Source organism: Nannobrachium achirus (assembly GCF_963921795.1).
Source record: "Nannobrachium achirus genome assembly, chromosome: 18".
Taxonomy (NCBI): Eukaryota; Metazoa; Chordata; class Actinopteri; order Myctophiformes; family Myctophidae; genus Nannobrachium; species Nannobrachium achirus.
The window spans coordinates 44,168,022-44,191,947 of NC_137825.1; the positions used below are offsets into that span (position 1 = coordinate 44,168,022).

At 41.4% G+C, this 23,926-nt stretch overlaps 1 protein-coding gene across 3 annotated transcripts in view; it reads left to right on the top strand.

Moving 5' to 3' along the window:
- The window catches only part of mpp2b (MAGUK p55 scaffold protein 2b), a gene marked incomplete at both ends in the record, with an annotated part of 81,914 nt that overhangs the window by 17,778 nt on the left and 40,210 nt on the right, over positions 1 to 23,926 (top strand). For 2 of the 3 annotated variants that reach the window (XM_080748002.1, XM_080748000.1), the window contains one exon: positions 15,519 to 15,619. In XM_080748002.1, coding sequence (XP_080604128.1) covers positions 15,519 to 15,619 — 101 coding nt within the window. Of the gene's footprint in view, positions 1 to 15,518; positions 15,650 to 23,926 lie in introns of all 3 variants that reach the window. The other variant, XM_080748001.1, reaches the window with a different exon arrangement.

A 23,926-nucleotide genomic window follows, 5' to 3' on the forward strand; every position in this document is an offset into this window, starting at 1 on the left:
GCTGGAGAGCATGGAATATAATCACATTCTTACTGCAGTCTCCTGAGTGTGTCTGTCAAAAATCTCAGTGTGTTGAGTCTCCCGTTGGACAGAGGAGATTTGTCCATTTTCACAGTAAACTTTGAATCTGTACTGTTAAATAAATCCAAAAGAATAAATATGTTCACTCTCAAGATATTCTGGGCGTTTCGGGCAGTATGTTGATAGAATTGTGCACTATTAACGATAAAAGCATTACATTTGGCACACAGTTTAGAACATGCCATATGGAACATTTTTGGCTATAGGGACATCGCAGATTTGTCTTGGGAAACTTGTGGGGGGCCAATCAAAGTTGGGGTCTCATAGACTTTACTATACAGTAAAATAATTCAGAAAATGAATATGCTTTAAGTCAAACTAGGGTTTTTTCGTGATTCTGAATCCAATGCAAGCATTTGTTTTTCACGAAAAACATTCCTTGGGCTAAAAACGGACCCCATAAAACTATGGTTTAGTGATGAGTCATCACTTTTCACAGTTTTGTGGGGGCAATTTTTTTGAAAGAAATGTCTTTCGTGCAAAACATGCTTGCATTGGATTCAGAATCCTGAAAATCCCCTAGTTTGACTCCTTCACATGCTACTTAAAGCATATTTATTTTTCGTATTGTTTTACTGTATAGTAAAGTCTATGAGACGCCAACTTTGATGGGCTCCCACAGGTTTCCCAAGACAATTCTGTGATGTCCCTATAGCCAAAAATGTTCCATATGGCATGTTCTTACCGTGTGTCAAATGTCATGCTTTAATGGTAAAGTGCACGATTTTTGCCCGAAACACTCGGACCAAGAGTTGAATGAACACACCGGTCTTTACTGTGTGAAAACTGTGTGAGGCGGTCTTTGTGTGGGCTTTAAAGATGCTTCAAGGAAACGGCGATGCTTAAGGGGCACTCCACCACTTTTCAACCTGTCTTCATATAATAGGTCCTCACTAATGTTCATGATAAAATATCACAATTTTTTTCTACTCAGTTTGGGTCTCATAGGAGAGCTGTGGGTGGGTCAAATCCTTCCTACCGGTGACATCATCAATGGGAAATGCAAGCTAATAGAAACTGCAGGCTTTCTATTCCTGAAAAAGTTGCAATGTTAAAGTGGAAGCCATTGTTCTTGTGATAATAAAAAAATATATATATTTTTTCAAAAATATTTATTTTTTTGTCAAACGATGTCACCGGTAGGAAGGATTTGACAGCTCTCCTATGAGACCCAGACTGAATAGAAAAAAGTTGTGCTATTTTATTATGAACATTAGTGAGGACCTATTATATGAAGACAGGTTGAAAAGTGGTGAACTACTCCTTTACAATGATGAGAATAATACGAACCGTCTCTTGTAAAGACTAGAGAGATAATGAGAACATCGATGAAGTTTGAATAGCGAGTTTACAAAAAAATCACTAGTGAACAAAATGTATCACAGAGAAGTACAATAGCTGTTTGGTGCAGTTGCCCTTCACTATCCTTTTAATATCCAAAGAGCATCTCTGTACGTCTTGGCTCACACTCTTGTATTGATAGGCGAAAACTGGGCACGTGTTGATAGACATTAGCCAACCTCATTTGTTCTCCTCCGTGACCCTGAATCTGTGCCGAGTCACTCTACAACAGTGGTTCTCAACCTGTGGGTGGGGACCCCCAGGGGGGTCCTCAAATTATTTTGGGGGGGTCCCCAGATGTTTAGCTAAATGTTAACATTGTTTTCTCGCTCAACAGTAAGCAGACCAACATACAGTATACAGTAAGTGTATATAGGGGATCTGCACATTTCTAAAGTGACGATTTAAGGTCTTTAAAGACCTTCTTAGTAGTTAGTACCTCAAACTTTGGAAGTCAAACTTTGGTCAAATTGTCAAATATTAGAGGCAGAAATAGCAGATCTACATGCTCACAACGCCTCGCAACGTAGATCGGCTATTTTCACAGTGGAATAGATCGAGTCAAACTAAATGTAATGCCAACTCCTACAATTCCCAGTGCTTGTGCAGGGTGGGGGGGGGGTCCCCAGTTCAAATATGATTATTATTTGGGTCACGGCCTGAAAAGGTTGACACCAAGTCAACTCCCTCTGGTCTCTCCGGTCTCCCTTCCTTCTTTGTAATTCCATCCCCTCATTAGGGCTGGGGAGATATGGTTCATCTTTTTCACTTACGTAATCAACCGAGAAGCATGTTTTTAATGTTTTATTTTATTCATCAACAAATCAATGTGTGTAAATGACTAAACCGATTAGTCTTTTTAATACCTCGTCATAAAATAGATAAATAGCCGATCTACAACCTCACAATGTGCATAAACATTTAATATTTTAGGCTAATCAATGATATGTATATATTTTTTTAAAGTATATTATCAATTCAACCATTTAGTTTGATTTCAGGTCCGTCGCCCCAGGAGTGTGATGAATATACGATGAGAAAATGCATCCTGAATATTTGACATTCTGTTTGGGGTTGGGGTGCTCTATTATGGCACACCCCAACCTAAGTGTTTCACAGTGCATGCACTCGTACATCCTTGTGACAGTAAATCTCATGAATCATTCATTTGGTGATGCGTCCATTCATACAAGTTGACTCTTTTATTATCGTGGATTAAGTCATTATGTTGCTTAACACATCGGGTGCCCAGAATTAATCGACGTTTAATTTGCTGGTGCCCATGGCAACCCGCTATTTTACCTACCTTCGAAGTACTGGCGAGAAAAGTAATCCGAGTAAATGTAATCCAAGTATGTCCTGTTTATTTCGCGAAAATCTTTTCTTTCAGTCAGGACCGTTTTTTATCAATTCTAAGCCACAGTGTTTGTGTTACGGCCGGTAGAAGAGGCTGCCGTTTTGAGAAAAAAAAAGAAAAAAGGAAGAGAATCCGGAGAAAACAGCATTTTTGTGCAGCCGCTAAACAGGAAGTCAACGAGACAGACAGCACGTCCGGGTGACGTAATTTCGCGCTGCATGTTGGGAAATGGAGTTTGTTTCATCACCGCGGTAGCCAAGTGCAGTAGCTACTGTACAGTATAGTTTACTGTACAACGCGTCGAACGCGTCGTGGGCACACGTAAAATCAAAGAGATTGGCGCGTGGGCACCACGTGGGCGTCCGATGTGTTAATCGCCAAGTAATATCTGCCTTCTGTGTGCATGTGCCGGTGACAACAAACAGCAGTGACTACGAAACGACCGCTCCCTGTGTGTAAGGACCTTAACCGTTGCAATTCTCCCATTTACCTCTCTCCCCTCATCACACCTTCCATCCCCGTCCTCTCCATCGCTCTTCCTAAGCACAGCGCCATAGCAACAGGACAGCCTCCGCTAAGTGCTACTGTACCTAAGAGCACTGTGTTCCCTGTTGTGCTCTCCAGCCACGAACGATAACAGCTGAGATTGTTTGGTTACGCCCTTGACATTGACTTTAATTGACGGTCTCTTTGGAAGTGGTCTCAGACCTGGACAGGACTGCAAAAAGGGGAACGTTGCCCTTATTTTCAAGGTTGCTGTGTAATTACATGCAGTACAGTGTGCCCCACTGTCTGGAGGTGAAGAGAGATGGTAGCTAGGCCTACATACATAGGTACTGTTTGAGCTACGACTGAGGTCAAACAAAGTAAGGCTGCATTTTATTATTGCTATTATATCTGACTGACATCTTCGTCCGTATGAGGGCTCCTGTTGTGGTTGTAAAATCACTCCAATTCTGCCAAAATGTCAAAATTTTGAAAACTTTTCAAAAGAAAAGTTCAACAATTGGCTACAGTATATTCACTAATGATCAAATTGAATAGGCTCTGCACAGTGTTAGTCTCTGAAGGAATTTTGAGGTATGCAACAATTCCCAATTCCCATTCCGTTCACATCTACCGTGTTAGTTTATAGTTTGGCTGCTGTCCCCGTCCCTGCCACACTGCATTTGTCTCTGAAAATAAGACCTACTCAAGCATAAAAAGACATTAGTTCTCTAGTTTGCTAGTAGAGTAGGCAGTGTATGGCGTTTGCCTTGTACCAGGGCTTGTTCACTTGTGTACCCCAGAGACCACTGTTGATAGTTTTAAAATCATATGCTAAAAAGCATCACATGATATTGACAAAAACTTGTGTTGCAATATTTTTTTCCTGCTGAATGTTGCAAATGTGAGATGAAATCTGATGCATGCACACGCAGCTTTTTCTGCATAATTTCTGGTTCAGCAAATGGAAAGAAAATGTCCATTGGCCCAAAATATTAGATGATATTGCTAATTTTGAATACAGTAAAATATTTGCTGCAATTTGATTTATGGTTCCAGAGATTCTGCACAAAGCCAGAGTCCTGTGTAACACCTTAACTTTCTGAAAAATTAAGCCCCTCGTGATTTGAAAGTTGCTGTAGTCAATGTTCTTTTGGACTTGTTTCTTTTGGCAGGGTTTAGGTACAGTAGAGTCCTATGTCCTACACAGCAAAATCCTGAGTTAATATAGCAGGCAGTGAACCACTGAAACCCCAGCATCCCTATTCTGGGGGAAAATAGCAGTTCAGTCAGATAACTCACCAATAGAATGAACCAATGTATTTTTTATAGAATGGGAATAGAATGAACCAATGTATTCTAATAGAATGTGAATACAAGTGTAGATATATTTTATCTTGGTGTTCAGGCTCTGCTACATGTCTCTCCCTGCTCAGCACAATTAGACTAACATCATTAACCATTAAGAGCAGGGAGATATACAGTATATAATAACAACCCCCCATGGGGAACAGAACTAATAGCAGAGCCTACAGGTGGTGCTGAGGTGGTGATGGGAGCAAACAGCGCATAACAACCCCAGCAACACATACAGTACTCGGAAGGAACAAATAATGAATACAGACTTAGGTGAGCTTAAATATGTATGATGTATGGGTCTTGTATAACATTGTATACTGTTTTTCTGAGCACTCCCCTGTACAGTATGCCGCCGCCATTGCTGCGTTGTAGTAGTAGTGTAAAGTAACTAGTAGCCCACATTTACTGAAGTGCTGTAATTTTGAGTATTTGTACTTTACTTGAGTATTTCACATTTTCAAGAATCTTTCTTCTACTCCACCAGTGGCTGCTGTTTACACCGCAGCAATGGCGGCGGCGTTCTCTACACGGGAGCGCTCAGGAAAACGGTCTATACACACACATAGTAATGCGCATGTGTGGAACCTCTCGAGTATATACTGCCTGAACTAACCTCGCAAGCGACGTATCATATCTGCAAGCTATTTTCAGTGAACATATTTAACATAGAGCGAAAACGGAATATGCACTAGTTGCGACCGAAGGTCACAGTTTAGTATGTGAAACGGCACATGCTGACTCTGTCTCTGTCTGGACGTGTACACTTTTTACGGTCTATGGGTTTGCTGCTCTGACATCACGCTTTGACATCACTGTGATGTCATGGCAACCACTCTAACAGAATCATTTTTATGCCCATATATGGAGGAAGACAGCCCATATCTGTGTGGCTGGTTCAGGGATCTCCATGTATGGGCATAAAAGGGATTGTATGTTGTGATGTCATGGGAACCACTCTAACAGAATCCCTTTTATGCCCATATATGGAGATCCCTGATGTCATCAATATTAAGCCCATATCTAACTTCACATGGGAATGCCCATATATGGAGGAAGACAGCCCATATCTGTGTAGCTGGTTCAGAGAGGGATCTCCTTGTATGGGCATAAAAGGGATTGTATGTATGATGTCAGACATATTCGACATAATGAATATCTGAGTAAGCCTGTTTGGGTTCTCACAGCATATCTCCATATACAGTACAAGGATCTCCATATATGGGTACCAAGGGTCTCCATATTTGGGTAACAGGTCCGATATACATCACTCACTGGCCAGATGGCCAAGACCTCGCCCTTTAGGCGTCTTACTTGTTAGTACAGAGCCCAGAGGGACCCCGCTCAACAACGTATTGGGTTTAAGTGGTCTAATCGACACTCAGGATTTTGCGGCGTGCCACCAGACTATTATTCCGCACGGTGCACACCTGAACCCTTCATTGTGATCTTTACAGTACACTCGGTGCTAAATGGAGACCTCTGACAGTGTCAAGTTGCAGCGTGGAACTTAAGGGATTGAAATGCACTGAGGTGAATAATGCCATTGCGCCCGAGTTACCGCCTCCGTAGACCCGGAGCACGAAACCAGCAGACTAGAATACATGCTGCCTTCCAGGTGAAATGAGGCAAAAGAAAGTTGTAAATAACCTGGTCCAACAAATGTGGCTTTGGTCCTTTTGCTATGCAACTTTACTTTGAAGTACATGGAAGCGCGGGAGAAGAGGAGACACTTTAACAGCTGCGTAGGGAGTGTAAAGGATTTACACTCAACACTTCAAAAAGAAAGGCTGTTGTGTTTGGAAAAACAATAAAAAACAGAGTTGGGGAGCAATAAGTTATAGAGGTGATTATGAGGTGAGATCCAGGTCTCTTTCTCTGTGAACTTAAGACCTGTCTGGCAGATATCCTCGTGCCTTGTTAGCCAGGGACCCACTCACCCAGAATGTGAGATGACCTGTGATGTATTGCCGTACTTTTTATTTCTGTTTTATCTATTAGTTTGGTCATTAAGGTCCACAGAATGAGAGGTCTGCTCTGCCGGAAACATCGCGAAAAAAAGTTATGGACAGAAAAATGTGCTTGCAATGGATTCAGAATCACGAAGAACCATTAGTTTGACCTCACATGCTACTTAAAGCAGATTTTTTTTTTCTTTTTTTTATATTTTTCTGTTCCTGTGTAGTGGAGACCTCTCATTCTGTGGACCTTAACTCATATGCTGCCATTTAACAATACCTTCGTACTCTTTAACTGCCATTCGTCTCCATAGACTTCCATGTAATTCATAGTGCACGGATCATGCACACCCATGCCTAGATAATGCACCACGTGTGTCCACATTGCTCACAGCTTTCAAACAAAAAAATCCGAATGGAAATCCGTTCAGGCATTCATGAGATAGCAGCCATTATGTTTTACACTGATGTGAGCTTGGAGGTCTGCTACCTGAGTTGTATGGGGGTTGTATGGGGGTTAAACAAGCAATTTCGCGATCGCTATCATGCCTACTAACGTTTTTGGGGTCCAAAAAAAATTTTTGGGAAAAAAAAAAAAAAAAAGATTTTTTTTTTTTTTTTTTTTTTTATTTATTCACGGGATTCACGGGCGTGGCAGGGTGGTACAACGGGATTTTTAAGGGATTCACGTTTTTGGCAGTTAATGAGTTAATGACCAAACTAATAGATAAAACAGAAATAAAAAGTACGGCAAGACATCACAGGTTCAACCCTATTCCTTGAGCTTTTGGGCTTGTGGGTCCCTGACTATGTATTGGACAGAGTTAAAATGAGTTAATCCTATCTTTTTGTCCTAGGAGGATAAGAGAGGGAAAGTTGGGAGTTTTAAAATAATCTTACTGAATAATACAACGTCCTCAGACGAGACGTGGTGAACATATGGCACAGAATAAATGGGGTATTACTCATTATCCCTATCACGCCTTTCTCATGACCTCTTCGCGACCACCAGGCAACGGCAAGCCGCCCGAAGCTTTTATCTAAAGTCACGGTAAGGCCTCCTTGATATTTAGGAGGCTTCCGCGCGGCTTCTGCTGTCAGAGATGTTAGACCTGACTGGGAATTGATTCGGAGGGAGGTTGAGAAAGGCCAAGAGAGTTAAGAAATGGAACAAAATTATGTGTGCGAGGAAAAAGGGATAGTGGAACACTAAGCAGGTTTCTGACCTTCACAGCCCCGGCGCACACTTCAGAAACGGGTTTGAGAAACCTCAGAACACGTCTTAAGCCTGTTTCGGAGTGAGCAGAGAATCACCACCAGACAGAGGCACCTTGTTGGAAGAAACAATGAAGAAACGATGAAGTGATGTAAGAGAAAGAAAACCTCAATAAAACAAACGGAAAGAAGAAAAATGAATGAGGAGACGGAACAGGACAGCATAGTGGCGCTGCTCCGATGTGAATCTTGGACTTCGTGTGGCAAGGTTTCAGACCGATCCGAGCCCCATTGAAAAACCTATGGAGTTGGGGACACAGACAAACCTTTTTGACTCAGGGCTCCCCTCTAAATACCCTTTTCATCCACAGCACTCATGAATTACACTGTTTATTTTTAGGATCATATCATCACGTCTTTCCACCTGAGATACGGTATGGCACGGAGAAATATCCGTTTCCATCAGAACTGACTGAAAATAACTGTATACTTGACATTTAACCACTCGAACCCCAGCATCCCTATTCTGGGGGGGGGGAGCTTCACCAAAAATAGCCGATCTACAAGCTCACAACGCGTCACATTGTGACGCATTCTGAGCTTGTAGATCGTCTATTTTTTATGAAGAGAGTTGGAGTAGATGGAAAAAGAACTCAAATACAGTGCAAATCAGGTCTGTTTTACTAAGAATAGAGGCTCTCAGTGGTTAAACTGGGACTACACTATTGAAGTGATATTGATGAATTCCAAATATTATCAAAGTATTCTGAGGCACCCCTGGACTGGCATCAAGGCATCATAGGGTGCCACGGCAATCACTTTGGGGAAACCCCGCTATAGACGGCTACCCAGCTACTGAGCCATGTCGTAACAATAACGAGAAGAAGAAAGAAGCAAAACAGAGGAGAAAGTCGAGCCCTCTCCCGGGAGTCCAGTGAGCAAACCTTCATGCTTCTCTTTTCGGTTCTGGGGACGACAAAAGAGTGGGCAACGACTACACGTGTGTGGGTCTGATTCGGTATGATTAAACAGAATTACGCAAGACCTGTAAGACTAGTTGGGTTGTTTGATGTGCTCCACCGGGGCACAAATCTGACAATGTTGCCTTACTGATCCTGACGGGAGAACAGTGGGGTAGAACAGAAAGATAACAAGGCCTCGTTGGAAGACACTCGTCTAATTATTTGTTTAGAGGGAAACCAACGGACAGACACACTGACAGCGAGCGAGGAATGGAGAACGACAAGAGACGTAATTACTTTTTTAGAGTGAGACTGACGAAGACAGAAGAGGGAATATGTGAGAGGGATGGAGCGATTGAAAGCACATTTTTACTTTGTCTAGAAGCCATATTTTCATGTCACTCTGCCACGATATTGAGTAATGAATATACTATGGATTTCCATCAAAATAACATGATAATGATGATAACAATAATTATAATAATAAAAGTACAATAACAGAAGTCAATGAGGCATCAGTCGAGTCGACTGATCAGTCAAGGCATCACATATTTCTCCAGTGGGGAAAATCTGTGGGGGAAAAAGTGTTGATGTATACGCTCATTAATTACAAAGGAACTCTTTCTTCCACGCTTGCTGGCTGCTTTTCCTTATAGCCTTTCCTTTCATCAGCAGAAAGCAGGGCCAGAACGGTATCTTTATTCTTCATGTTTGACAAGCAGACCAGGGCTGGGACGTGTCTCAGTGTGCAGTGCAGATGATTTATGCCTCCATTGTTCAGCCTGTGTTCTCTGGGAGATATTTTATTCTTGCAGGTGTTTAAAGAGAAGCGATGGGGTAACTGATAACTTGAGAATAAGCAGAATTATATATCTTTTATTTGGGTCCCTGTCCTTAGTGACATTTTGTGCGTGTCTGTGTGTGTCTACGGGCATGCACGAGAGTGTGTGCCTGTGTTTGCACTGCATGAGTGCACGTATGCATTCAGATTTGTGTATGTACATGTATGTGCGTGTTTATGTACAGTATATACTGTATGCAGATAGTGCCACCTCTCAAGATCGATACAAAATCCATCATCTACCTTGGTCCTTTCATTTGCCGGTTTTAAATGAACCACTAGACTAGTGGTTCATGACTCTAGTGACTGATGTGTCCAGATATATATGTATTTTTTGTTTTATCACTTTCAACCTGCCATCCCAATGACACGTAGTGAGCTTAGATTAGCTGTTAATTAAAATTACCCTTTTCAAATTGGTTACAGTTGACTTTTGTACCCCACTTTTCACCCAGTGTCAATTACCTATGCTGTAATCCTGGGCGCTACTCTCCCACTACTCTCCCTCTGCCAACCTGGAGTTTCCCCCGGCAGGACGTAGCGTGTGGAAGGAACATGTCATTCTTAGGATGACCAGGGGGAGGCAGTATAGAGACCAGGATGACTGCATGTGTTTTGTGAGTGTACCTATAGGGACACGGGGAGAACATGCAGACTTCGGTACTCTAATACAGTGGTTCTCAACCTGTGGGTCGGGACCCCCAGGGGGGTCCCAAAATTGTTTTGGGGCGGTCCCCAGGGCGGTCCCCAGATGATTAACTTAATGTGAAACATTGTTTTCTCTCTAAACAGTAAACAAACCAACATAAAGTTTAATTGTGGGTATCTGCACATTTCTAAAGTGACAATTTAAGGACTTTTTAATACCTCTAAAATGACAAATTTAACATTGGCCAAATTGTCAAATATTAGAGGCAGAAATTGTGAAAATAGCCGATCGAGGCGTGGTGAGCATGTAGATCTAGCTATTTTCCCAATAGCACCATGTTATACAAAATGTAATGCCTCAACTCTTGGTTCTCGTCAGGGTGGGGGGGTCCCCCGTACAAATAGGATTATTTTGGGGGTCGCGTCCTGAAAAGGTTGAGAACCACTGGTCTAGTACTCTCCAAAATCAGGAATGATATTGGACCCTCATTTCTGGCATTGGTTACTGAAACTGCCACTTGGGAGAGGCCAAACTGTGCTTTCTCTGGAGTCTGCATTAGAACATATCGTCGTTGTCGGGTGAAAACCTTGTATGTCAAAACCGCATTTTTCATTTTAAAAAAATGATTTAAACTAGTGAAAACAGCGGATCTACAAGGCGAGGCGTTGTGTGCTTGTAGATCTGCTGTTTTCACTACTTTTGTGCGACGGCCTCGTAAGATGAAGCAGGGCTTTACTTTGCGAAAGAACGTACACATTTGAAACTTGGAGATACAAGGTTTCCACCCGACAACGACGATATTTACTGTTGTCCCCCTGAAACTCAACAGAAGACCTGACAGCTCCAGAGAGATGATTATTTTGGTGAACAGGCTACATTCTCTGACTGTTGAACCCACTTCAGTTCTGAAACACTGCTGAAATACCAAGTGTGTGTGTGTGGGTGTAAAAAAGTACAGTAATGGAGCGCTGTGCACAAGCCGGGGAGAGAGGTGTAGACTTTATATAAAACCCACAAATGCCACAAAGCAACACTTTTTATGATTTTTCAAATCATAGTAATAAAAAAAAAATGAAAAATGTTAAAGGAGTAGTTCACCCCCAAAATGACTTTTTCTATTGATTACACACCCCATGGAGACTTGAGTAACATCATATTCTTTGGTTTTTGTCGCAATCCTTAGAGAAAAATTGTATTACAATAAATGTACCCCCATTGATTCCGGATGGGGACCCGAATGCATTTGGGTCCCCAACCGGAAGCAATGGGGGTAAATTTACTATAATCATTTTCTTTTTTGTATTGACATTTTCTGCATAAATTGAAAAACCCCACGCCGGGAAAATAATTGATATCTGGCTCAGTGGCTATAGGGATCACATTGTTAAATCATGTATCAATGTACCGTAGCCTCAGTTAGTACACAACATGAGAGCAGCGGTGTTAGTAACTAAGTACATTTACCCAAGTACTTTACTTAAGTACGCTTTTGAGGTATTTTTTACTTTACTGGAGTACTTCCAATTTTCAGTACTTTTACTTCTCCATTACAGCTCAGAGGCTGTAATGTACTTTTACTCTACCACAATTATTTGAAAACTTAGTTTACTAGTTACTTTGTAGAACTTGTGAAATGGGACATTCTGCACAATGAGTACATTCTATTGTTGTACTTTTACTCAAGTACATTTGAAAGACTTTTTGAAGACTTTTACTGGTCCCCGGATGATTAACTTAAAGTGCAACATTGTTTTCTCACTCAACAGTAAACAAACCAACATAAAGTTTAAGTAGAGGGTATATGCATGTTTCTAAAGTGACAATTTAAGGACTTTTTAATAGTAATGGGCCTACCTCTAAAATGACAAATTAAACATTGGCCAATTTGTCAAATATTAGAGGCAGACATTGTGAAAATAGCTGATCTAGCCGATGTAGATCTGCTATTTTCACAATAGAACCGTGTGATACAAATGTAATCCTCAACTCTTATAGTGCTTGTCAGGGTTTGGGGTCCCCAGTTAAAATATGATTATTTTGGGGGTTGTGTCCTGAAAAGGTTGAGAAGTTTGAGAACCACTGTTTTTATAACGCTGTCCACTCCTTTATCCTATTAGGCCCCTTGGTTTTAGGACTGCAAACTGTAACACCACTGTATAGGGTTGCAACAGCTAATCGATTGAATTGATTATGAAGATAGATAATTATCGATAATCAATTATTTCAAAAGAAAAACGATGAATAATCGATCCCTATTTCGATCATGTCATTATAGGCGTTATGTTAAAAACAGTGAAAATAGTCAATCGACTGCTTGATTGCTATTTTCACTATTTTAGCAGGACACCATTGTGTGACAAAGTATATAACTAAAGCCATCAGTTACACACCTGACTAAATAGTTGATGGTAGGTTTATTTTTTCTCATTTTAAAATAATATGTATATATACATACATACATTCATTCATTCATTTTTGGAAAGTGTCAGTTGTTTTAAAGAGTGGTTATTAAGCACGTTTCCATGCTTAACTATGAATAAAAACAGGTTATTAAGCACGTTTCCATGCTTAACTATGAATAAAAACAGGTTATTAAGCGTATAAGCATAAGCAGTCTCCTGCTTTGGCACAGTCCCCTAATGGAGCTGAAAACTGATTAACCATGCACTCTCTAATTGGACCAATCATCTCTAAGTGTACCATTATGCCCATATTAGGGCCCAAGACGTACAGTGAATAGGTATTTGGCCGACTCCTGATGGCCCAGCCAATCATTCTTCTTCATGTAAATTAAAGGCCTGTTGTTGTGTTATTAGACTCGGTGTCAATCAAATTTAATTACTGCGGAAGAGTGTTCTGCGTGCCTATAAATGCCAGCTCTTCTGTCAATCAACCAGGCTGTGATTAGTGGCTTTTGTTAAGTAATGTCGGTGTGCTCGCTACGTTAATGCGGCATTTAAGAAGCTGGCAGAGAGACGCTTTGAACCCAGTCACCGACGTCATCCGTCTCTGCTGATGGATTTGTCATCGTGTTGAGTGATGTTTCTGCCTTGGCAGTTTGACTGCACCTCCCAGAGATACGTGTGTGTGTGTGTGTATGTGTGCGTGTGTGTGTGTGTGCGCGGCCGTGCACGCACATGTAAGTGTAAGTGCATTTGCGCTAGGGATGGGACGATTATTGTGACAAAAGAAATCGCGATTTACGATATTATCTTGATAATCAAAATCCATTATCCTGGGATGGAACATTTGCCAAAAATATCAGATCTACAATCTACGAGCTCGTAGATCTGCTATTTTTTGTCAAAGATATTTGATAGAGGGTGGAAAAAAAGACAAGTGCGTATATTATAAGTACCTTTTACCAATTATAGATGGTTTAAGTGGTACGGGATGTGCAGCTCGGTAAGTAAAAGGGGAATTGATACCAGTACATGGCGGAGGACGATGTCACGATAAACGATAAAACGATAATATCGCTTATCGTCCCATCCCTAATTTGTCTTTTACAAGCGAGCCATTGAATGCTGTGCAATGGAGTGGAAAAAAAGTGAAACCGCATCATTGACCATTTCAATAACCTAATCAAGTTCCACGATGCCTCCAGAACACAACATTCTGCTGCTATGCAAACCTCATCTCTGGAATGCAAAAAAATATACATATTATAATCTGTCTTTACACCCAATCCAATCCTTCGCATTAGCATTAACTACCTCCCAACCATTTTTACCTTTTGCTGACAGTGCCGAAAATACATCCATAAATGTCTCTGCTCACATGGCATCTTCATTCCAATTGCACACAGCAAAAATAAACAACCCACAAAGAAATACAGTTGTGTGTGTGTGTGTGTGTGTGTGTGTGTGTGTGTGCGCGCGTGTGTGTGTGTGTGTGTGCGTGCGTGAGTGCTTCTGGATGAAGTTTAGATTGAGGGTTATGCTAAGGTTAAACTAAGTTTAAGCATGATACGGTGCTGACATTACGGAGTGTGTAGTCAATGGAAAGTCGTGATGAATATTTTATGCATGTGTTTGTGTATGACTGTTTCTGTTTGGTGAGTGTGTGTGTGTGTGGGAGTGCAGCTTACTGAGTTTGGAGGAAGGATGCAGACTTCAGAGAGGAGTGAATGACAGAGGTGAAATTGCTTGGGAAAGAAGGATCATGTGAAAAATCCATCTCTCACTTTCCACTCTATTCCTGCTCTCTCTCTCTCTCTCTCTCTCTCTCTCTCTCTCTCTCTCTCTCATGCTCTTTATCCTGTTTCCAGCCTCCTCCTTCACTGTTTTCCTCTGTGAACTGCTGCAAACTCATCCAGGCATGTGCACACATATACATGAAAGGGGGCTTGAGCCCCTGCCCTTTTATCCGTCTGTAAAAAAGTGCCCTTTCCAGACTATGAATGCAGTTTTTACTATGGTGAAAGAAATGCAAATGCCCTCTTTCCATGCCATACCTGAAGGCAGGTTTCAAGAGAATTGCCTTGTCCAAACTCTCCTGAACTTGAATGCATCATCTTATAGTTGAAAGAATTCACCCTTTGTCAAGTCCCGCCCATTGTCCCGCCCCTCTTTGCACCCATTGGTTGCTCTGTCTTGGTGGGACAAAAGTCGTTTCTCTCAATCCACTACCATTGAAATTCAGTTGCTTCTTATTGTTATTTTGTGTATTCAATTCTCATTTTAAACTTGGTTTCAGTAAAAAGGAGCCTCTCGGGTGCAGTATACTGACTGGGCATGTTTTTAAATGTTTTTATTTCTCCAAAAATGATGTTTTAGCAAATTCAACATAAAAAAGCCAGGACAAGGCATAAAGAACCGGCTGGTTGGTCAGTTAGGGACCAATCAGAAGGCTGACAAAGGGTGAATTGCCCTCACTGTGTAGAAATCCATGCTGTATGCCACGTCTCCAGTATTGCCTTATTTTATGCTCAGTTTAGATGTGGTATCAAGTACTGAAAATAGCCGACCTCCAAGCTCACAGCGCGTCGCAGCACGACGTGTTGTGAGCTTGGAGGTCTGCTATTTTCAATATTTTCACCAAAAGGCCCTTTTAGAAATTCCAGCCCCTGCCTCTCTAACATTCTCTGCACGTCCCTGAACTCATCTTCCCTCCTCTTTCTCACAGCCGCCCTTTCTCTCTTTAAACTCGTCCGTTCGGTCTGTTTACCATGAAAAACGTGCAATCTACGTACAATATAATAAGCTGTTATGTTCTCTCTTTTCTTTCTCTTCTTGCGTGTGTGGGTGTACGTGTGTGTGTGTGCGTGTAGCCATGCATCAGGTCCTGGACACTCTGAGTGACAGCACCAGTTCCACGACAGCCAATGACCTGGATCTTATCTTCCTCAAAGGCATCATGGAGAGTCCAGTGGTGAGTGGAGCTCTGTACTGCAAACAGTGGGTGGGGACCCATTTAGGGGTCTGGACTGGAGTGAATATCCCTTCATTTTTGTTTCCTAAATTAAAATTAAAGTTTTTAATTATTATTATGTTTCCCACAAAAGAAAATCACAAATTTCAAGTTGAAAACAAACTGAAAACATTTTTCAAAAAGAATTTCATGAATGAAAAAAAAACATTTATAATAATCAAAGAAATTCCCTAAATTGGAAGAGACACACATGTGAGCTTGTAGATCTTCTATTTTCACTAGTTTGGGTCCCGGGCAAACGTCTAATTTCTCTTTTGGGTCTTGAGATAAAAGGTTTGGGAACCAGTGCTGTACTGTATTGTATTGTGCTGTACAGTATGTTGTGTGTATAGTCTCTGCCCTCTGAATGTAGGCCTGCAATGTCCTTTTCTCTATGACTCCTATATGCCCCCCTGTACTTTGTTGCTAGTTAATTCTGTATTCATTGTTTAAAGTTATATCTGTATCCTGTATGGGTTTTCTTTCATGTTTGGATGCAGTTTGTATCCTGACCTGAACACTTATAGTCTGTTTACTAACGAGCTGAAGAGCGGGGGAGACTGCTACTACTGAACAAACACTTTCAGTACAGCAATCATTGCTATCGGATGATCATTTTAACAAAAAATAAATGAATCGCTTACACCTATGCCTTAGCATTCTGTTATATAGAGTATACAGAGTTAATGTGTTGTTGTCCTTGCTTATTGTAAATTGCTCTGGATTAAGAGCGTTTGCTAAATGCCTAAATTGTAAATCCAAAATTTTTGTCTCTGCACACAAATTCCCTCTATTCTGTGAGCTTCCTACTATACCCAGTACTATACTCCGTTTAATCCCTCCAAACAAACTCATAATGATAAGGCAGCAGTTTTTGTGCATATGTGAACACTCAAAAGAACTTGGTGGTCTGAGTACTGTTCGCTTCAAGCCCATGTCGCGGTTCACTTAAAGCCCATGTTTTGGTTCACAGAACGCTCCAGGTTCCCTTCACCCTTTTCCATTGTCTATTAGCCCTGTAGGCTTGAACACATGCTATTGCGCTATGACGCTTGAATAAACTAATTGGCGGTCACAGAAAGATGCCCCCTTGTAACACGCTACAGCTACTGTCTGGATGAGGACGAGTAGTTTGGTCCAAGGGAGAAAACATTGCATTCTGGAGATATGGAGCACAGAAACACAAAGGGTTTCTTCCAATTTGCAGTTACAAAGAACTGATGGCAAGGGGCTTCATTAGGACTGCACTACAGTGGCTGTGTCAAATTACAGAAAAACAATGACAAAAGTGCTTTAACACAAGATAAGATGAGAAAAAGTGGAGAATCCTTTGACTTGACCCATCCCATTTAGGCCTACAATTACTGAATGCTTTAACTATTGAAAACATCGGTGCCGCGCTGTGAGCTTGTATATCTGCTATTTTTGAAAAATCGTGAAAATGTGTGCAAATTTTTCAATATATATTTTTCAAAGCAGACTTTTGTAACTCAAATCTCTGCTTCTGGGGGGTCCCTGGAACAACATATTTTGAGATAAGGGTCTGCGGCCGAAAAAATGTGATTTTTGGGGGTCCTTGACATGAAAAGGTTTGAGAACAGCTGATTTAGAGGAAGGATTTAGAAGTCGGGTCAAAGATCGGGTCAAAGATATTCAAAGACTTGCACACATTTTCACGATTTTTCAAAAATAGCAGATCTACAAGCTCGCAGCGCGGCACTCGGACCGCGCTGTGAGCTTGTATATCTGCTATTTTTCAATAGTTAAAGCATAAACTAATGGTTAAAGTGGTTCAAATCTAACGCGACTCGGGCGCATTCCAGGTATTTGAGAGTTAAGACCTGAGGCCGATTCGGTGGTTCTCAAACTTTTTCATGCCAAGGACCCCCAAAATAATATGTATTTGGCCGCGGATCCCCATCTCAAAATATGTTGTTCCAGGGACCCAGAAGCAAACATTTGAGTTACAAAGGTTTGCTTTAAAATAATATATATATTCAAATATTTGAACAGATTTTCATGATTTTTCAAAAATAGCAGATCTACAAGAATCCTCTGAGATAAACGCGTCAAGGACACGTATGGCAATTTTATGACAAACTGGACCGCATTCCATGTGGAAGTGCCTGTGCCAAACCAAAGCAGTACAGGTATGAGACACCAGACCGATGCCCCTTCAGAGCTGAAATGGACCAAAAGGATTAGAGCTAACTTTAAAGTTTTTTCTGTTTGGCTTAGAATAAGATCAGATGGCTTGGGCGTCTTAATCGCCGTTGGAGTTGAGGGAATCAATGTAGTTAAAGGGAAACACTCATGCCGTTGATGTGTATTTAAGTGATGGTTTTCATATAGGCTGTAGAAAGAATAAAATGTATGATACAATTCATGTAGACAAAGAACATTCCCGGTCAGCCGGATGATGCATTTCATGGGCACTCTCCTGGGCATGACCATATGGTCTATTGCCAACATTACATCATCCTGTTTAATATTTTATCAAGTCACTGTTGTGCTGCAAACACAATGAACACAGGCACAATGAAGTCACAGCCACTGTGGTAGGGCTGGGCAAGTAAGCCATATTTGGAACCAATAAACCACTTAATCTTGGGCCAGTCGAATATTTTAATAATTTCTTATTTATCATATCATATAGATTTTTTATAACAGACTAAACTGATAAGTCTGATTAACCACTTAACTCATTCCCTGCCAGGCCCGATAGTCCCGAGAATTAAAAAAAAAAAAAAAAAAATTCAAAAAATTTTTTTTTTCAAAAAAATTTTTGGACCCCAAAAAATGGAGTAGGCATGATAGCAATCGCGAAATTGCATGTTTAACCCCCATAGCAACCCCATCTTTCAAGCATGGCAGCCATTTTGGCAGCCATCTTTGTTAAACATAGTGGCTGTTATCTCATGAATGCCTGAACGGATTTCCATTCAGATTTTTTTGTTTGAAAGCTGTGAGCAATGTGGACACACGTGGTGCATTATCTAGGCATGGGTGTGCATGATCCGTGCACACCCAATTACATGGAAGTCTATGGAGACGAATGGCAGGTGGGAGTACGGAGGTATGTTAAAATGGCGGTCAATGTGTTAAAAGGATCCCTGGCTAATACTACAAATATGCCTTAATACATTATAATTGCCCTCTGCCTCTATAACTACAATGTAAAATTAAAAACACCTTAAATATTTTATTTCTTCTAGAATATGCCTTAATGTATTAAGGCATATTTGTCGTATTAGCCGGGGATCCCTTTAATCTGATTTGTCTGATTAATTGCTGTATTATACACACAGTGGAAATAGCAGATCTACAAGCTCACGACGCTCACAAGCGTCTCATTTCGACATGTTATGAGCTTGCAGATCGTCTATTTTCACTTTTTCTTTTTAAATAACCGCTCATTTATGAGTGGTGCTCAAACTGTTTTGACTCCTCATCCCTTCCTTCCCTGCTGTCTGAATCCAAGTACCCCTTTTATCAGACCACTGCATTTTACATAGAAATATTGACATCAAAAATCAAAAAGTTAAGTCAATATGTTCAAAATAAAACAGCACAAGGGCAAATAAGGATTACTTTCAACTCAGTAACAGATGTGCTAGTCAAGTTATTGATTTCATTTGGTTGGAAAGTGAGTGGAAAAACCAAACATCTATCGCATATCAAGGAGAGTTTAAACTCATCCGTTCCGTCTGTTTACCATGAAAAACTTGCAATCTACGTACAGTATCTACGTGCCGTGGTGGAAAAAGTACTTGCATGTTTTACTTAAGTAAAAGTATCAATACTGCAATGTAGAAATACTCTGTTACAAGTAAAAGTCCGGAATTCAAGTACTTGAATAAAAGTATGAAAGTGTTGCCATCAAAATGTACTTAAAGTACATTCCATTCCGACATGTCTCCTTTCCTGGCCCGGTGTGTATAACATTGTGTGCTGTGTGCATGCCGTGGGATATCAGTGTAGATATTTGGTATTACTGGGATCTTCAGTGTATCTGGAAGGATAAGATACTTTTTCAAATCCATGTTGTATTTACACAGGGTCTTGTTTGGCCAACCGCCCGGACATTGCATTAAGCCTTGGACTGGACAGAAAATCACTGGAAGCTTATCAACCAACCTTCTCCAAGGACATCAAGCCTTAATTCCTCTAACAAAATTCAGTAAATTGGTTCCTTATGCAGTCTATATTTATTTATTTTTTCTCAAAGGAGTATGGCGTTCATGTACAGTAGTTAGCTGAAATCTGATTAGAAATGCATTCTCAGGTACCTCCATCTCAAGGCCGTAGGTCACTTACTGTAAATTGATTTCTCACATGTAGAGCAAGGACGAGATTTGCTGAGATCTGCAAACGTGGCCTTTGGGGGAATGGCGTTGGATTGTTTTTGACTGAAACTAACTTTATTGCCAACACTCATTGTATAGGAAGCGCTCAGACATCCAGACAGAGGTCATATACCTTGTGCCAGAGAGTAGACATATAGTCTCAGATTCACCAGATCTGAAGTTGCTCTAATGAATTCTGTCACAAGTTGTTCAAGGAGGAGAACTCAGATTTTTGCAGCTTGGGGCTTTTTGAAGCGAAAGGATGCGTTTGGGGGAGCTTCACGCTCTCAGACAGGCATTACAGGGCTTCAAGAGCTTCTGTGTTTGTGCTGAGTCGTAGCCTCAGTAGTGATAGGAGTCCATGGCAACCAAAGTGTCCATCTGTCCAATACTTCTATTGCAGGAAAAACCCCACTGATTTTTGGCCTTTCCTTTTGTGCCACTCTTAGGCCAAAATGGCTGTTTTTTTGCATGTTTATAGTACTTTATCGTTGTTGTCGGGTGGAAACCTTGTAATTCCAAAACCGTTCGTTTTGTATTTATCATTTTAAAAATGAACTAATCAAGCACACTAATCAAGCACACATGCGGTGCGAGGCGTTGTGTGCTTGTAGATCTGCTGTTTTCACTACTTTTGTGCGACGGTCTTGTATGAAGAAGCAGGTCTTTACTTTGGGAAAAACGTACAAATTTGAAACTTCGAGATAGAAGGTTTCTGCCCGACAGTGACGATATGGTACTTTAGCTTTTGTTTACATTATGAGTTAATATTTAATATTCAATATAAAATATACCCCACTCTGGGCTCTCAATTCTTCCACTCTTCTTTTTAGCCCTGCTATTGAGAATGCGGGGCTCTAATGGGCCTGATCATACAGTACATTACAGTGTAGCCACGAGGGTCCGTGGACAGCGGATGCGCACACAGTGCTGCACATATGAATGAAGGACTGGTGCCATGGCCATTGTCAGAATAGGTCTTCTGTCCTAGTTAACCATCTTGCGACCTTTATTTCTGTGCATTCTTCTTATTCTCTGAAAATAAGTTCCTTCAGCCAAGCTTTTTTGTATTGTGTTCTGCTTGTTTACCATTGAACAAACTTGCCAATGAACACCACTTCATGTCCTTTATTACAACATACCCGTAATATAATACGGTGAGTATAGTGATCGATCACCTGGCTCTACCTCAGCTCAGACGGAACAGACACTTTTATTTTCTAGCAAATGTGCAGCAAAGAGATTTGCTGACGAGAACTGGAGGGGGTCTAGCAGTCAACTAAGAAGTCTATAGGGTTTACGTCAGGGGTCTTCAACGTTTTCAGGCCAAGGGCCCCTTAGTTGAGAGAGAGATGGAGAAGGGACCCCCACAACCTTTTCAGAGATTCCTTGTAGTTTTATTGTTTGACAGCACAATCATCAGTGTATTTTGGATTCATATCAGTTTGTGTTCAGATATTTAACCACTTGAACTGTCAATACTTAATAAAGTTGACCATTCACTCTGTACTTAGTCTGCTCTTTTCCCCCTCAAGACCAAACCTCTTTGCCAAAAATAGCAGATCTACAAGCTCACCTCGCAGCACGAGGCATTGTGAGCTTGTAGCAATTTTTGGCTAAAGTTCTCAGAATAAGGACACTAGGGTTCACGTGGTTAATGTAAAAAAGGAGAACAAAGTTTTGGAGGACCCCCTGTTGTAACTCTGAGGACCCCCTAGGGGTCCCGGACCCCCTTGTTGAAGACCCTTGGTTTAAGTGGTTAAGCATAGCAATGTGGTGCATGGCCACCAGGGGCCGGTTATGCAGCTTTTAGACTCTTGGTCTTGTTTTTCAAGTGCACTATTCAAAGGACCAGAACAGTAGAGGGACAAGACTGTCTCGTCGCGTTTTTCCCCGATTTCATTATAGTTAATTTCACTCATTCATTTTTCGCCCAGTGTGCGTTCGAGTGACCGCATGCATCACTCTTGACAGCGAACGGTAACATCAGACATTGTGTGTTGTGTCAGCGGGTTTCTCCCAGCTGGCTGACTCACAGCCAGGAGTGGAGTGGGTGGCACTCTGCAGCTCGGAGGTGCCGGTATTGTGGGAAACAGGGGCGTCACAAGGTGGGGGAAAGGGGGACTGAGTTACTAGGGCCCAAGGTGGAGAGACATTCATTATCTTATACTTTAGCTGTTGAAAAATAGCAGATATACAAGCTCACAGCGCGGCACCGAGTGCCGCGCTGCGAGCTTGTAGATCTGCTATTTTTTGAAAAGTCTGAAAATGTGTGCAAATCTTTTGAATATATGTGACCGAACACAGCTGAGGGCTAGTCATTGAAAAATCATTTTGATATATTGATATATTGATGATATATTGGTTGTGAAGATTGACCCAACAGTTTTGTAGATAAGGCTTATAGAGTTATACCATGCAGAAATACTAGATCTGAGAAATTCAGCCTTTTAGATGAAATGTAACCTGCAAAATGTTCGGTTTCTCTTCACATTAATTAAAAAAAGTCTTATTTACATGCAGAGTTAAGCTCTGGCGTTTAAGTGAAATGTAGCCTGATATTTATGAAATGCTTTTGTGGCTTTATCACATTTAAAAAGAAAAAAAGGAATTTCAGGGCTGGTCTAAAGCTGTGCTTTCCGAAATGACTGCCCCTCTGCTATGCTGGGTCACTATGTATTTTTTAAGCGAACATTTGTAACTCAAAGTTTGCTTCTGGGAAAACCTTAGAAGGATTTGAAATATTCAAATGGCACAAATGTTCACGATTTTTCAAAAATAGCAGATCTACAAGCACAAAATAATGCGTGATAATGCGTTCCCAGTCTAAATGGGTTAAACCCCCTCCCCCTATGAAGAACATTCATGGGGGGCCTGCAGTGAATCCTTGTACCCACTGAGGGCCCAGAATTTGGTGCGACACCCCTGGTTGGGAAATACCAAACACCATTCTGAAATTCTCTCTGGGCTGCCTGGTTGGAGGAGGAGGAGGAGGAGGTGTGGGGCTGTGTGGTCTCTCTCGGTAACTCAGAGTGCTATTTTCCGGAAGCGAGGCGGAGATGGAAACTCCAAAGGGAGAACTGCGTCAGAAGATGCTTTCTCTCTGTGTCTTCTCGGCGTACGCGAGAGACAAATAGAAAGAGTAAAGGGTCTGTTACCTTGATTTCTTTCTCCCCTTTGTGTCTCTTCACCACTTTCTCTGCCTCTCATTCTCTTTCACGCACACGCACACACACACACACACACACACACACACACACACACACACACACACACACACACACACACACACACACACACACACACACACACACACACACACACTCTCTGCCCCTTGTCTTCTATAGTCCTCTACTCTCAAGGCTGATTGATTTTCCCTGATTGATTCCCTTAGGATTTGTGTGTGTGTGTGTGTGTGTGTGTGTGTGTGTGTGTGTGTGTGTGTGTGTGTGTGTGTGTGTGTGTGTGTGTGTGTGTGTGTGTGTGTGTGTGTGTGTGTGTGTGTGTGTGTGTGTGTGTGTGTGTGTGAACAAGATACCGCTGTTTGTTTATATGTGAATGTGTTCTGTTTGTGTGTGTGTGTGTGTGTGTGTGAGTGAGTGAGAGTGTGCGTGTGCGGTATCGACGGATTTTCTCATAAAAGCTTAATCTGCTGATGCGGGCTGTGAGAACGCTGAAGGCCTCACTGAGGTATGTGAAGAGGATTTCAAACACCAGTGTCCCTCTCTCAACCCCACGGCAGGTCCATAAATACCTTGGCTTTATGGAGAGGTAGAACGATCGAGAGATGGAGAAAAATGGAACAAGTGATAGAGGGAGTGATGGACATGAACAGAGAGAGACAGAAAGAGTGTGTGTGCGCGCGCGTGTGTGTGTGTGTGTGTGTGTGTGTGTGTGTGTTAGGGCATTCACGAATAGTGTT